We start from the raw sequence: 16,845 nt of genomic DNA on the forward strand, positions 1-16,845 counted from the left end.
GTAAGACCTGGACTCTGTTGTGTTCCACCGTGGCCTCTGCCTGTTTGTGTGTCTGTGCGTGTGCATGTATGCGTCCGTGCGTTTCAGTGGGTGCGTGTGCATATAAGGATAGCAACTGAACAGAAACGTTTATCACAAATAAAGGGAGGTTGCACACAAATAGCACTGACTGTAAGGCGCTTTTACTGCCAATAATAACATGACTAAATTGGTGTCATTGGTTACACAGACGGAGAGAGAGAGCGAGCCAGAGCCAGAGAGAGATTAGAGGAGCTTCATGGAAATCCGCACAGATTAGTTTTTGTAGGCCATGCTAAAACCCCTGGAAGCCCTGCAGTGTAGGCCTTGCAGAACACCTTGTAGCAGTGTGGTGTAGGCTGCTTTAATACCCCTGGTAGTCCTGCAGGGTAGGCCTTAAGACCTAGAAGCCCTGCAGTGTAGGTCTTATTAAAACCTCTGGTAGCCCTAAAGTGGTGATCGTGCCTTGGTCATATTTCAGACTTTTTAATAACCGTATTTTTTTGTATAATTATTTTTGACGAGTGATACACAGCTAATAATAGCTGGTATCCAACAATAGCTCTGGTAAATTACATCCATTACACAAGACGTTCTTCCCCTTTTCACTTCAAGTTCTCCACAGGGGGCATCAGAGCAGTCTTTTGGCTCAGTCGTTCGTAACGATTAAAAAACTCTCTCTCTCTCCCCCCCCCCCTCCCTCCCTTCCTACCTACCTCTCTCCCTCTCTCCACCCTTCCCTCTCCATCTCTCGACCTCCTGCGCTTTCTCTCCCCCTTCCCTTCCTCTCCCACCCCTCCCTCAATCCCCCCCCCCCCCTCTCTCCGCCTCCCTCTCTTTCTATCTATCCTTCTCTCTCCCACTCCCCTTTCCCTCTCCCCCTTGACTCCCAATCCCTTCCCTCTCAGGAACCATGGTGAGCAAGGAGGCTGGCAAGTACGCGCTCACCAACCACTCAGAGTCCGAGTCGGAGGCGGGCCCCTCGCTGGCCCTGGAGGTGAAGTACCCGCTGGACGCCGGCCAGCAGCAGCAGCAGTCGGTGCGGAAGCGGAACAAGGCGCTGCAGGTGCGCTTCAAGGACATCTGCGAGGCGCAGAACGAGCAGCAGCGCGAGGCCGCCGCCCTGCAGGCCGGGGGCCGGCCCGCCAAGTCCTCGTCCTACAAAGTGGCGCACCGCAAGTACATGACCGTGCCGGCGCGCCGCTCCATCCCCAACGTCACGCGCAGCACGGGCGTGCAGACCTCGCCCGACCTGCGCAAGCGCTACCAGACCTTCCCCTTCGAGCGTAAGAAGGGCCACACCTTCAAGCACGCGGCGGCGGTGGAGACGTACACGGCCCGCGACAACGGCTTCGTGGTGGTGGAGGTGGTGCCGCCGCCGCGGGCGCCACCGCAGCCGCCGCGGGCGCTCGCCGGACGGGGGCTGGACGAGGAGGAGGAGGAGGAGGAGGCGGCGGCGGCGGCGTGCGGCCGGGGCGGGGTCCGTCGGACGCGGGCCCTGCTCCACACCAACGAGTGCGTGGCCACGGTGGAGCAGCACAGGGCGCCGGCGGGCCTGTGCTCCGACGCGCTGCTGCTGAGCTGCCCTGCGGAGGTCAGCGCCCTCCCGGACGCGCCACCAGGGGGCGGCGGCGGCGGGGACTACCAGCTCTGCAGCGTCCCCCCGTCCGGGAACCCCAGGCCCCGGCCGCAGCGGCGGGAGGACGGGGCGGGCTGCGGGGCCAAGAGGCAGCTGCTGAACGTGGAGGAGGGCTCGGCCCGCACCCTGCCGGACAGGGTGTCCAGGGTCACGGGCCCCCTCACCTGGAACTCCCTCACGCAGGTGGAGTGTCTGGACAGCCCCTCCGTGAGGAGGAAGAAGGGCCTGCAGCTCAACGGCCTGCAGTCTCAGACGCTGCCCCGAGCCGGGGCCGGGGCCGGGTGCTCGAGGCAGCCGCCGCCCTCTCCGCCTCTACGGGCCACGGAGGGCCCGCCTCTCCTGTCCCCGTGCGGCGCGGGGGGGCCCGGGGGAGCGATGGCGCTGGGTCCGGGGTCGCCGGAGGCGTGTAAGCAGATAGTGCCAGTGACTAAAGACGGGGATGTTAAAGCACAGCTGCAGGTCATGGAGAACATGATCAGCTCCAGTCAGGAGACCATCAAGGTGCTGCTGGGGGTCATCCAGGAGCTGGAGAAGGGCGAGGCCCACAGAGAAGGGTGAGTCTTCTGCTTTGGAAAAAATCCAAGTGACTTTAAGGTGAAATCCAAGTTTACTTTAAAGTGAAATGCAAGTGACTTTAAAGTGGAAAGCAAGTGACTTTAAAGTGAAATGCAAGTGACTGAACTGAAATGCAAGTTTACTTTAAAATGAAATGCAAGTGACTTCAAAGTGAAAAGCAAGTGTCTCTGAACTGAAATGCAAGTTACTTTAAAGCGAAATGAGGGTGATTTTTCCTTATTTTTCTCCTAGTCTGCAATTCCCTTCGTGATATTTACCTGATAACGAGTGCTCACTAAGTGCAAGAAGCATCAATTATGAATACAGTCGTGGTTTGAGGAGAGTGAGCTCGTTCCAAGGGTAGCTAATGGCGTACATAAAATAGTTCAGATTTAGAGTAGCACAAATTAGCAAACAGATTTCCTGTAGAGATGGACGAGGACAAGATAATCGCTCCGTTTCGCATCTATGCTGCCGGCGTTTCAAAAAGACCACGATCCATTGTGGACTCTGTATCACTCAACGCATTAAACTAACTACTCAAATATTAATTTATTTGACCTTCATTTTCTTGTTTGTCTGAATTAAATGTGTTATCAAGACGTTTAGAGAGAACTGCTCAGGAAACAACTGTAGCGATTTGAAAGAAGACTGGAATAGTCTGAGTCGCAGCTCCTTTGGTTAGAACGCCTTGGACTCCTGCGTGGGAGCAATACAATGTAGATCTGTGGAGACCATGGTACAACTTTGTGAAAGCGATTTGCTTGCCGATAGAAATTGAGTTTATGAAAAGAGACTAGGGAAAGAAGCACGTAGCGGGCAGGAATAGAGATTTGTCATTACAAAGGCAGAGGCAAACTAAATAGCCAATTTGTTGAGTGATCCTCCCAAACTTCATCTGTGTGCCTCAAACAATGCGGACACACAAACACAGACACAAAAAGACACAAACACAAACACACGTACACACACACTCTTGTCCAGCCATTATCCAAGGTATACCAAGCTGGCACAAAATGTCGGGATCCAGTGGTGAATATAAGTGTTTGGCTCACGGGTTTGGGGACAAAGAAAACGGTACAATTTATAACATGATCCTCTTCTAGTGTAGAGGCTCTCTATCTGCCTAGGTGGTCACTTTTATACCTGGGGACTGGCTGATTACTCTAATCGAATGGGAGGAGGACAGGAGAGGGAGGAGAAGAGGAGGAGGGAGGCAGAAGAATCACGAGCAATGTGGCAGGAATGAACGATGAAGAGGATTAGAGCGATTAAAGGGGAACACTTAAAGTGATGGACAACAGGATCTGAAAACAAAGAACCCTCACACTTCACACAGGGCTGAATCCACTACACACCGCCCCAAAGTCTTGTCAGCAACATTTCAGAAAGTAAGTCAGCAAACTATCTCAGTCTTGGAACGACAGAGGCTCGTAAAACAGGGAGAACAGATGTCCAAACCCAACACATTTCCTAATGCTTACTGCACACCTTGATGACCTGGATGTCGTAAGTAGAAGCCCATTAAAGGTATCTGTGGTCCATCACTCGAGACACATCACCACCTTACACGTCTAACCCTTCTAAAAGTCCCTGAGCATTATATAAGCCTCTTGTAATCCACCTCAGTTCAATGGTGCCTTTCCATTTCCAGGAGTTTCAGAACACTAATGCTCATATTTATACATTTCTTCAGTCAGTGAGGTAGGGAGGAATTCTATCGTCGCCTCTGTCACACTACATTACCGTTCCTCGACCCTCGCTCAAACGTCACCGGACTGACAAATAGCGGAGCCCGCGGGCGGCGGGGGATTACATCTGTTGCGTCACTGCTCCTGCCTCATGACATCCATTTCTCTTGTTAGCGAACAGGGGCTGGCACGCTGTGTGTACACTCAACGTCACAGAATGTGAGCTAGAGCCAGGGTTCAGCTACCATGGGGGCCTACACGTTGGCTAGGGGCTAGGTTGGTCGGTATTACAGCTAGGGTACGCAACTCTGAGAAACTAGTCAGAGTGATTTTTTAAGTATTCATCCGAAAAAATCCCAACCCACCCTTCAGTCGGCCCTTCAAGGCAAACCCCAGCACTAGGTCCGGCTAGCTTTGAGCAAGACTCAAGGTACCATTATAATGTATTAGACTGACAGGTGCACCACCCGATCATTTAATTCAGGCTGAATGCAATAATTGGAGGGATTTATAGAGGGGCTTGCTGCAGCCATAGATACTGAATTTCTTCCTTTTTATGTCAGATATTTTGATTTATCGAATGCTGTCTGGGTTGCAAAGAGAATTTTAGCGCATTGACAAAATATGCTTCTTGGATAAATTGCCTAGCGTAGCTTTAACATCCTGTCATCACATAAATGCACTTCACATAAGGATAGGATGACAGGTATTAACGATGGAGGAAGATTCGCATCACAAGGCCATAATCAGAGGTGCTTCATTAGGAGATACATCTGGAAGCTTCTCTTACTCCGTCAGCAAGATGGTGTAGTGCAGGAGAGAAGCAGAGAACATGAACACAGAGACAAAGAGAGAGAGCGAGAGAGCGAGAGAGCGAGAGCGCGAGAGCTCTTGGTATGGCTATTAGCTTATTGTATAATTACAGAGCCACCCTACTATTTCCATGTGAGGTAATCAGGGCCAGGCAGTCTGCCAGAGGACAGAGGAGGTTAGAGGACATGAACGGGATCTGAGGAAAGATGTCGTCTCCTTACGGAACCCCTTGGGGCCTGGGCAAGGCTCCATCCTGAATCCACACCACACACACACACACACACACACACACACACACACACACACACACACACACACACACACACACACACACACACACACACACACACACACACACACACACACACACACACACAGACACACACACGATGAAGATCTAGAGAGAAAATCGTGAGCCACCACTCACACAAACACGTACACACCCTCCATCTCCTGCCTCCCTCCCCCCCCGCCGCTGCGTGGAGGTCATTATTTGCGTAGCGAGGCAGCCGCAGCCTCTGGGGCCGCTGGGCACGCTCTCAGACAAAGGGCCGCAGGGGAACACTTTCGCTGTGTCATCAGCCGATGTCGGCCGCCGGCCCCCATTAAGCACAGTCACAGGGTCCGCCCTCATACATATAAATATAGAAATACACATGTCGGTTTTTCTATTCTGATGCGTGAGTGAGTACGCAGGTGCATGTGACGGTGTCTTTAGAGCCCCACCTGGAGCTGACCTATAAGAGAGCTCACCTTGTAGCAGGTGGGAGGGGAGATTATCTATGGGGGGCTCACCTTGTAGCAGGTGGGAGGAGAGCTGACCTATGGGGGTCACCTTGTAGCAGGAGGGAGAGGGGGGTGACCTTTGTAGCAGGCGGGGGACATGAGAAGATATTGCTAAATTGCTAACGTCCCAAATGAGATGAGAGAGAGAGAGAGAGAGAGACAGCGAGCGCGAGACCGAGAGCGAGAGAGATAGAGAGAATAGGAGAGTGAGACATAAAGAGAGCGTGATTGCAAGAGAGAGAGACAGCACATTAGAGAGTGAGACAGAAGCGAGAGAGCGAGCGATCACGAAGGTGAACCAGACCATCAGAGACTATTGATCCGCCCATCTGGGCGTGAACGCGTGCGAGTGGGGATGACCTTGCCCTCTGCTTCAACACAGCCCACGTGGTACCCTGTACGGGGCTCCACTGGGCCCCAGCAGACCCATTAACCACACAGAGCCCTGTCCCCAGTCCGCATCGCCCCGCGCCCCTCGTCCTTCACCTCAGGAAGCGTTGAGGTGCAGAGGCGCATGCGTCACGGCCAGAGACATCAACTCTAAAAGAGAGTCTGTTAAAGAGTTTTTAAAGTCGGCACTGTGTAGACTAGCTACTGCGAAAAAAACATACTTATTAAAACTCCCTGAACCTGAGAGACGTAGCGGGTTCGCAAGGTCCTCCGGGAAATTGGATACAGAGGGGGGAACAAAGGAAGGCGTCGAACAACGACTCTATACACTTAAGCCAACGCTGCTTTGGGCGGGACTGGAGGCTGTTTGCTGAAGGTCAACCTCGGCTCGTCTGAACGATACACCGTGTTCAGACTCTGTAACGCCGTCGTTGAGTAGGCCTGATTTTGAGGGAAAGCGGTGCACTCAAGTCTGGGCTTTTTAATACGCGCAATTTTGGGACGGCAGTTTCGATACACAACGCGTGTTTCGGCGGAATGTTACCAGCCGGTGATTGCCTGCTTTTACAGGCATCACCTCGGTGCGTCGGCTAAGAGAAGAGAGCCCTAAACGGGGGTCAGGACTATAAAAGCCAACTAGCGCAGCATTGATTTCTTCTCCGTGTGTTCAGTGATGGGAGCCCACCGTATGTTCAAGGTAATTACTGGTGATCTATCGTGACAAAACCACAGGCTAATCCAATCGAGGCAGCCGTTGGCGCATGTAACCAAATAGTTTCCCTTTATGGGCATCTCCACGCCTTAAGTGGTCCCTGGCGTAGAAGGGGTCATAACAACACACATATTCCGTGGACAGCCGAGAATAAAGGCTGTAATAAAATAAAAGGACCCATTTAGAACGATGTCAATAACAATCTAACGCCGTTTCTCACAACGGCTGTCGTTAAGCAGCAACAGCCAATCTTCTCGTGGGCTGGACGAAAAGCACATTAACTCCGGCAGAGTCTCATTAAACAGTCCGTCTTGTTTCAAGGTCATGAAATATGAACCGAGCGGTAATACTGACAAGCGCTCCTGTGTGGAGAGAAGCAACAACACGATAAACGGTTCAGCTCAATTCTAATTAGAACGGATGTAGCCGCGTTGGCAGTCCATCTGGTGTATGAATCTATATGCTGGGACTCTCTCAGCCAATTCTTTTTCTGGCAGTCATAACTCCAACAGTGAAATGATATCTGGGGCACCGAGTGAGTATTCACTTAAATATTTGTGAGTAAGGACTTCAGCGGGTAGCACAACAACAGGGACTTCAGAGTGTGTCACTTGATTAGGCATTCCTCCTCTCTCTTGTACTACCCGCGTTGTACTAGTTAACCATAGACAATAGCTGTCAGAAGTTCCCTACATTCAGGCAAGGTCCACTCTGAAGGTCCACTCTGAGAGTCCACTCTGAAAGTCTGCAGACGCAGGGCTGCCCAGCAACCAGGGAATCGGCCTTTACTACCCATCAACGAGTAACCATCCTTGCTCTGAACGCTAGCTGGGTGGGGAACTGAGCGATGGAACAGTTAGCTGCCCAGACCCATGGCTGCTACGTGGATAAGGCCTGTGATGAGGGGCGATGGTGGCAGGGGTTGAGGGGATATAATGGGCATCAAATGCATGGTAATTACTCATTCATGACTCTTATCTCCTCCACAGCCTCTCTTATCGAACGGGACAGGACACAGCAAACTGCGACACGTGTCGCAACAGCGCATGCATTATTTACAGGTTAGTGGCCCGAGTCTTTTCCTTTAAGATGATGAATAAAATGTTGTCGACTACTGTTTCCTTCAAGGCTGAGTGGTGTGCGTGTAACCTGTTAGAAAACATACAGGGAGAGGGAGACGTCTATCAGCATGAGCCCTCTCTGGGGGCCCGAGAGAGAGATGGATCTGACCCGCCTAACACTTGTAGTATAACGCCACTATGCTGCTGCAGGGAACAGCGGTGCAACCAAACGTAAAATCACTGGAATGAGGCAATTTAGCACTGCATCAACCTTAGAGGGTCAGCCAGTACAAAGGGAGAGAGGGAGATAGAGAGTGGGGGAGATAGAGAGAGAGAGTAAAGTCGGGGTCAGTTCAGGGACAGTGTTTCCAGCACGTGACGGGGCATCGTAGGGGTCTGATTCTCTAGTGATGATTCTCAAACCCAACAATGCACGACCCCGGATTGACTCTTTGCCGGTGGACAAATTTGCACAAGGGAGAAATCAAGAGAAGGAAAAGATCCAGGGAGGGGAAATCAAGAGATGGTTTCCACTGCTGTACCACTCTGTTGGCATTTTGTACCCCGCACTCCAATGGGAAAGGAACCATAGCACAATCTGCTTACTGTTCACAATACTAGTTAAGCCTCTGGCTATCACTACAATGAGCTGCTGACAGCTAAACGGACGGTACTGGGGTCCATTTGCTTTGCTCCTACAGCCATCGTGGGAGTAGTGGCTCCGGACAGAAATGTGTCAGGGCTTTACATATCCACAGATGTCCCCGTGAGGCCTTGGGTGGCGCGAAGGGGAGGAAGAACTGTCTTTTATACGAAATACAATTCAGTAGAACCAGGATGGAGATTGCAGCCTAGTCTGAGAGTCCGCACTGCAGCACATCTTGTTCAGAGGGGTGTTTTTACAACGATTTGGGGACTATGGGGGGGGGGGGGGGGGGGGGGTGGGGATGAAGAGAGTTTGTTTTCAGGAGGTGGCAGAAAGACTTTTGAGGCTGCATTATATAACATGGCATTATGCAACCAGAGATAAACAACCCTCTGGTCTAAGGAGGTTCTGTCGGGTTACTTCTGTTGCCCTGAAAGAGAGATGGTACTCAAAGACTGTATCTAAAGAACAAGCGACCGGGACTACATCTTTTAGCTAAGTTCAATCAGTTGCTGAACATGTATTATGTGCCTGCTTTTTACTCCTATTATCATAGTGGAAAGGATATGCCATCTCCCTGGGAGTTGTCCACAGTTTGCAGGACTGACTAGCTTAAGAAAGTGACAGAGACCAAGGCCTCTATAGGACAGCATTGGGCGTATTTCAGAGCTCTAAGCTAGCTAGATTGCGCTTTTATGCAGTCACTCGCTGGGCTAGTGTTAATAAGGCCTGGCTGTGTAGAGCAGCTGACTCGACACCGCTGCCGGTGTGAAGCCCAAGACAGCTGACAAGAGTCTGTTAGCACAAGTCACAGCCCCAAAAGAGGGTATAGGTAAAAACCCAAAGTACAGCAGAGTTGTCTACGAGTACCCATGTTTTGATTTTCCATTTCCTTTCCTCGAGTGAGGATGTCACGCTCAGTAGTCTCTTGACATACTGCGGCAGACTCCACTGAGGGCGGTGTTGTGTTGCCGAGAGGAGACATGTTTAGGAGTTTGTAGAGTGCACAGTGTCCCACGGTGTAACGACTACTCTAAAACCAAGGTGAGCTTTCTGGGGTGAGCCATCAGCGACAAGGGAGTCTATCACCACATACTGTAGTCCCGGGCAGATCTCACAGTCCCACCCGGGCACGACACCAAGTGTTTCAAAAAAGACGCACGTGAACACAAGGCAGGAATAAAACAGCGGGGGGGAAAGCGCTGAAAATAGCAATGCAAAAGGGATTCAAAAGCGGCTTGGAACTGAACTGCTGTCAGCTGCAGATTAAAATGGAGGGGAAACAGAACCTCAACCCACGAAGGCAGACTCCCATTTGACACCTTCAGCCTGCCAGGGGATTTTTTTATTTTTTTTTACACTCGACAGAAGGGGCAGAATTCCAGTCCCATTGACCGGGCCCTCCGTCACCGCTCGCCTGCTGCGCTAAATCGTGACGATTGGACACAGAGTCTGATATAGCCGTCTCATTCACCCGGGCAGGGTAGATTAAATATCAATCTAATTACAGGGATCTCCATGAAGCCAGCCCCTGCTGCGGTGACACAGCCTGTGTTTGGGGAGGGCCAATCGCACGTGTTATTCCACACACCTCAAACAGAAACGGGGTTTGTGTGCAGGCGGGGGGCTAGCAGTGTGGGATCGACATTGAGGGTTCCGTGCAGTTAGCCAGAGTCCGAATTCGACCTGTGTACAGTTGTAGCAACACAACACACTAAACGACTGCTACGCCACAACAACAACTGCAGGTCGGCAAAAGCGTGTGATAAGCGCAAACAGGGAGATGGCTACGGACCACCGGCACCCAGAACCCTTTTAACGCATCCTCTTGTCCCATTTACAAAATCTGCCACACTCGCGCTCTGCCTGCTTTGCTCTGTTAGTATGATATGATTTCATTTTTTTCTGGGATGCGCCACATAAAATGGAAATTTGGACTGTGTGTGCTTTGGACACGGCAACAGTTCCTGGATCAAGTCTCCAGCAGCACACACACACACACATCCAGGGATGAGTGTGTTTCCCTAAATAACCCCACCGGTCTAAGAGGTTCCAGGCCCAACCATCCGTGGTGGTCTCCTCACGGCTCCCCTTCAGGCGAATGAACACAACAGGTGGGGAGGGGGGAGGTGGGAGGGCTTAATATGCCCAATAGACGTACAACCTCAGAACCGCATGAGCAGATTATACCAGAAAAAAAGATCCTGCAAATGTATACGTAAAACTGAACAGGCTAGGCTATATGAGGGGCAAAAAAAGTAAAGGTTTCAAGGGCACAGTGTTAAGCTGTGACCTGACAGAGACACTGCCAGGAGGCCTGTTGAGAGAACACATTGTTCTCCCGCCAGGCCCGGTGCGGTTGGGAATCACAAGGTGAGGTGTGCTAAACACCCAGCGTTACATGAAGCAACAAGAGCCATCGCACTGGAAAACAGCGATGAACGGGTTAAGGACGAGATCACTCACCTCTGCAGACTTATAGTAACTAAGAAAAAATGGATTTATAAGGCACATTTAAACACAGTTTTCAGTGGCCAAAGTGCCGTACATGGTTCAAAAGTTAAAGTTTGATTTGCTCTCACTATGAGATCCAAAACGTGAGGCAGGTGGAGTGGAGGAGAAGCAGTAGGTGGGAACGACAGAGAAAAGCAGTGGGATTGGCCAGTTAAAGAGTCACAGAGTGCTAAAGTGCTGAACAGGCTGTGTACCGGCACCACTCCGGCCTCCAGACTCCTTGCCCTTTTCGGGTCCCAGGCGAAAGGGTAGAAAAATGCCAACAGCGTTAACATTACCTCTCCAGGTAAAAGTAGACCAGATACAGACTCCAGATACAACACAGACACAGACACACACACACGGTTCCATGGGCTGCCTAACATGCGCCAAACTGCTTGTGATGCGCTTCTGAAACGGACGCCAAGCGATGCATTATGGGAAGTTTTCTGTCAAACCCCTAAAGTCATTCATCATTCACCATTAGGGGTGACAGGGTGACAGATAGCACACAGCTTGTGCATGTGTACACCTGGTAATTGCTGACTGCTGGAGTGACAGTGTGTGTATTTAGGGATTGTGAAGAGTGACAGTAATCAGTCTGTTTATGCGAGTGAGACAAACGTAGGCAGAACGGTGCCTTAAACACAGGCTCAGGGGGCTAGCATGGGGTGTAAGAGAAGCAACGACGCCGTGTAGCCTGTGGCTTCGAACCAACGCATGTGAACAACCTGATGGAGGGCAGGTGTGCTAGTGTGTTTTATTATAGACCTCTACCATATCTGGATGAGGAGATTATACGATTGTGTAGCTGGTTACGAATACTTCCTCGTAAGGATGCATTGAATGACAAGGTTGTTTTATCGCTGTAGTATTTGTCAGGGAAAAGGGGTAATTGCAATAAAAGGAGCAGGTTACTAGGGACTGAGCAGCATTGGTGATATTCTCTCGTTGTACAAACTCGGGTTTGGGAGAACATTAGCCCTTCCCTTGTGTGGAAGCTCTGAAGTCCAGCGAGCTAAGGGGGGCCATATGTCTACATGACCTTTAACCTCAAAGTTGAGCCTTTTGTGAACAAAGCCACTGGGGCTAGACCTGATACCATACCGACCCCTGAGAAGATGTGAAAGTGGTGAAAGTGGGAGCACATGATGGCATTAACTATTTCTCTAATCATGCTGTCACATACTTAAAAATGTCCTTGCTCAGAGAAATCGATCGAGGTAAGGTAATCTATTTTTAAGGTTATACCTTTTCAGAGATTCGCTCCTTTCAATGCAAGTGCTGATATTAATTCTTAACTTTGAAGATGCCAACACAGATTTTCTTGGGATGTGCTAAGAAGACGTTTTGCTGTTAATGTTTACAAGCAGTTTGAACTCACAAACTTTGTCATTCGCGGAGACACACATTGTAAGATTAACAGGACAGCAACAAACACACGCCCACACAGACACACACGCACAGTCATGCAAATTCCTTTCAGAAATAGGACAACATTTGTGCCGGTCTAATGAACGGACCACATTGCCTGATTAATTGCAAATAGCTGCAGCATTCTGCACGCTGTGCAAAGTACAGGAAGAGCAAAGTGCTGAGCGGTTGAGTTCGGCATCCAGCACTCTGAGGTCGACTCGGTCTTTAGCGCCCTGATTGAAGTTTTCTTCTTCTCCAATCAAATGTGCATGCTTAGATTTACATAATACACATTTTAAAAGTTTGATTGCAAAATTGCCGGCTGTTTTTAATTAAAGCGCAGATGGGGAGCTTCAGACCAGTGGCCTGAGACGCATAGCGACACCGTCCACAATGAAGTCCTTCTATGGTTGCAACCCACCCGTTTTTGACGAGTGTGCTCGAATCACACTCCTTGTTTTCAGCACTAAAGGGCAAACTAATCAGGATGTCCGCCAGCGAAATAATAAAAAACTTCTTTAAGTTCTCCTATTATACTACTTTTCAGGTCTTAATTTCTTATTAATGACTCCTATAGAGCAACCTGACACGAATCACAGCGCAAAAAATTATGTAGATTTTCGGGAAACTCATCTGGGCACTTTCAGCATTCTCCGTCAACACTCTGCTTCGTCCATCTCCTCCCCCTCGCCCCCCTCCTGCCAACCCCACTCCGTTGTGATTGGTTACCTTCCGGAAGAGCATGTCGCAGCATTACCATACATGGAAAATCTGGATTGTTCAACGTAGATAAATCCCGGAAATGTTAACGAGTGAAAGGCGACCGGCATCCCGAGTGTTTAGGGCTCTGCACAGCCACCCTAGACGGTCAGCAGGGAATACGTCTAAATGCATGTACTTCATTATTTAACACTTTAGTATGGTTAAACATGATTAGAAATTATTATAACAACGTTTATAGGTCATAAAAGTCGAAAAAGCATAACAGGTGCTCTTTAAACCCAAATATAGAAAAATTTTAGAGCTGTCAAGCGATTCAAATATTTTATCGTGATTAATCGCATTAATGTCATAGTTAACTCGCGATTAATCGCAAATTATTTTTCTATGCTAAATATCCCTTGATTTTTTTGTCCCATAATTCTTCTCATTTTAATTCTCTTATCAACATGGTGAATTGCATCGGCTTGCCTTGTGCAAATGATTTTTTATTGATAACAACATTGGCATATACTGATCAAAACAGGATACAAAAAAAGAGCCTATAGTGCAATTAAACGACTGCTTTGAACAAATGTCATTTGAACATAGCAGTCAGGCTACTGCTTCTTTGTTTTGAGGCAAAGAAAAAAATAAAAAGTTTTTTTTTTTTTTATAAAATAATTGCGTTAATCGCGCACTAATTTTTTTAACGCCGTTAAATTTGGTTTGCGTTAACGCCGTTAATAACGCGTTTAACTGACAGCTCTAAAAAATATACAACAAAGTGGGAGTGAAATATATAAACGCCACTCAGCAACAGACCTGCCAACTACGGTGACATCACAGGAGGCGGGGCTTCCAACTCAAAGGGGCCCTAATCCCTTACAGTGGTTAACAACACACACTGTGTGTTGTTAACAACACTGCCCCCGCAGTGGGAGTCAGTCTAGACAAGGCATGCTGGGACTTTCTGACCCGGATCCGGGCTCCCTCACCGATAAGCGAGCGGCATCTGCTCGCGGCGCTGAGAGAGGGGGGGGGAGGAGGCTCTGGCAGATTAGCGCTGCGCAACACTTAGCAAGGCGGCGCTAATCGGAGTTTCACTTAGCTGAAGCTAGCCGTCGGAGAACGGGTTCCCGCGGGATTACACAACATGTAGAGGACGCCCCGCACAGATAAACTCCTTAAACACACCCTCGGAGAAGCGTGTTTTAAAGCAGACATGTTGTGTACGTTTCTTTTTCTGTGTCTTGCTGATTTTTGTGGCCCAGTGGGGGTTAACAAAGAAACTCTGTGCCGGAGATCATCTCGGAGGGTATTCTCTGCACACCTGTCTCCCAGTATTCTCCAGGATAAAACTGCTGAGGGTCTTCTCTTCCCCGGGAGGTGAAGGAGGAGGTGGATGCAGCAGAGACACTAAACTAGATCCGGGATGTACTCTGCTACTGTGCGAGCGACCGAGGGAACCTTAAGTCAGGGAAGGCTCAATGCACTCCCACCTTTGTATGCATAAAGAACTGGAGAGATGGAGTGGGGTGTTGTACCATATTGCAGTAGAACACAAAACAATAATGTGGTGTGTCGTGCTGAAAGAAATGTGTTTCCATGCCTTGTGTCTTTCAATGGATTCCCAGTTTTACTCTTTACAATCCGGCAGTACTAACATTTGCCAAGTTATAGCTTTGTCTAGGTCTGCTTCTCATGTTCACTGTCTCTCTCTCTCTCTCCACCCCCTTCTACTCCCCTCTCCCTCTCCCCCCCTCTACCTCTCTCCATCTCTCCCCCCATCTCCCTCTTCCCCCCGTCTCCCTCCCCCTCCCCGTCCCTCCTCTCCCCTCCTCCGTCTCCCTCCCCCCCCTCCCTCTCCTCCCCCCCCTGCAGTGTGGAGCTGGACTTCAAACAGCAGGAGGACAAGCTGCAGCCTCTAATGAAGAGGCTGTGCCCCCCCGAGGAGTCTGGATTCCCCCCGCTGCCTTACCCCCAGGAGGCCTTCACCTCCACGCCCAAACGCAAGTCCAAAGCCGACTCCAAGAAGCACCCGCGCTGGAAACTTTGGTTCCTTTGAACCCCGGATGCAGAAGAAGAGTTAAAAGAAGACCGCGCTTCGGTCCACAGAGTCGACGCCCACCCACCCCCCCCACCCTCCCAACAGGGTGATTACACCTGTCCTGACCGGCAGTGGGGACGTTCCCCGGACCCCCACCGGGAGATTACACCTGTCGGTGACGTCCGGGATGGTTCCTCTCCTCTTGTTCCCTTTTGTGGTGCCACTGCAGAGCTGCTCTGCTGTGATACGGGAGGAGGATCGGGATGGAATACACCGGGACCTGGAGGCACCCCGGGGAGTCGGCCGGGAACGTGGGGGGGGGGGGGGGGGGGGGGGGGGGGGGGGGGGATTTGGAATTGGATTTTGGGACGCTTACGGAGAAAAAAAAAAAGTAACACACGTGTTTTGCGGATGTTTTAAAACTTGTTTCCACAAGAGGAGAGTGGGATTATAGTCTAACGCAGCTCTTCTGGGAATCGTAAAGGAGTGAAGAAAAAAATACAACGGTTTCCCATCTATCTACTTGCATATATTTTTCTAGCTGAATTATAACGGAGTACGATTTAATTGTTTACCGATTCCTGCGACTTTCTCAACCTTATTTATACTCCACTTATGGACACTTGAGATTCACAGACTTTGAGAGAACACGACAGCGCAGCCTATCACTGTACCGGCAAAGCACAATTACCAATGTTCAGGATACCGTTTCTCCAAAAGAAAATATTAATGCTATTAATAAAGAATATTTTAACACTCCTCCTAAATATGTTGACTTTATCAAGTCATATTTACCCACAATATAGGGAAGAAAGGTGGTCATTCATCCAAGACGAGGAAGATGAGATTTGAGGACAATGTTGCTCGCTGAGTTACCTTTTTCAGCCTTTCCTATTTTTCTGAAATATCAAACAAGCTAAGGATTAATGACTTTTTTTTTTAGCAGAGGTTTGTTTGTTTTCTTCCCGGAAATTATTACAATACACACATAACAGTCAGTCATTTTTAAAATGTACAGGAATATTCGAACTTCAGCCAGAGAGAAGCATCTTTGTTTCAACACATTTAAGGCCTTATGATTTTTGCAGACCGCATTCAGTAGACCCCTAAATGTTGCACCTCACAGTCGTAGAAAGTAGTAAATAAATGAAATACTTCCAACTCAATATAACCAGCCAGCCAACATCAACTCTCTCTCTACAGCGAAGACGTCTCTAACGGGAGCCAATCAGTGGAGAGGAGGGTGGGGGGAGGGGGGGTGGTGTAGGGGCCACCCCTGACCTCTGACCTCAACAAGGGCCTTCCAACAGTATAGAGCAGGGTTAGGTTCAGCGTGTATGTGGGGGGGGGGCTTTATTTTAACATTCTTAATCTGATTTAAGACGGGATGTTTTCTAGCTTTTTCCAAGAAACAATTTCTAATCAAAAGGAAAGAGGATTTTAAAATGACTTTCAAATGAAAAAAAAAAATTTAACTTCCAAGAAGCAGCATCGCCATGTTACACCCCCCCCCCACCCCCCACCCCCCGCCACAATTCTCGTACAGGGTTTTCCTTCAGGCTTTGTATCGCCATAACAACACTTCCGCCCCTTTATATAAAGCTTTCAATCGGGCTAGTAGCAGCAATTCATCAGAAAGAGAAACGGCAAACAATACCCAGCCCTGCCACCACCCCCCCCCACAACGTCCACAGCGCTCGCAGGAACTGGCAGCCAGAACACGTGTCCGGCCCCCAGCCCGGGGGGCCCGGAGGGGGGAGATTTACGATAAAGTCTTGCGCCAAAAGTTGCTTCAAGGGCATCGGGCGGTGTAACTCTGCTCCCGACGGGCCGTCCACGACGGGGATAACTAGCGGGGATTAGTGCTTGATGGCCC

At 49.7% G+C, this 16,845-nt stretch overlaps 2 protein-coding genes across 2 annotated transcripts in view; one reads left to right on the top strand and one right to left on the bottom strand.

The window, feature by feature from the left end:
- The window catches only part of dock1 (dedicator of cytokinesis 1), a 164,341-nt gene that overhangs the window by 61,899 nt on the left and 85,597 nt on the right, over positions 1–16,845 (bottom strand). The window lies entirely within an intron of this gene.
- LOC130371487 (inhibitory synaptic factor 2A-like) lies at positions 932–14,987 on the top strand. Its single transcript, XM_056577279.1, has 3 exons — positions 932–2,211; positions 7,594–7,665; positions 14,804–14,987. Exons 1-3 carry the CDS (start codon positions 932–934, stop codon positions 14,985–14,987), a joined length of 1,536 nt encoding a protein of 511 aa, XP_056433254.1.

Source organism: Gadus chalcogrammus, chromosome 18, assembly GCF_026213295.1.
Source record: "Gadus chalcogrammus isolate NIFS_2021 chromosome 18, NIFS_Gcha_1.0, whole genome shotgun sequence".
NCBI classification, from domain to species: Eukaryota; Metazoa; Chordata; class Actinopteri; order Gadiformes; family Gadidae; genus Gadus; species Gadus chalcogrammus.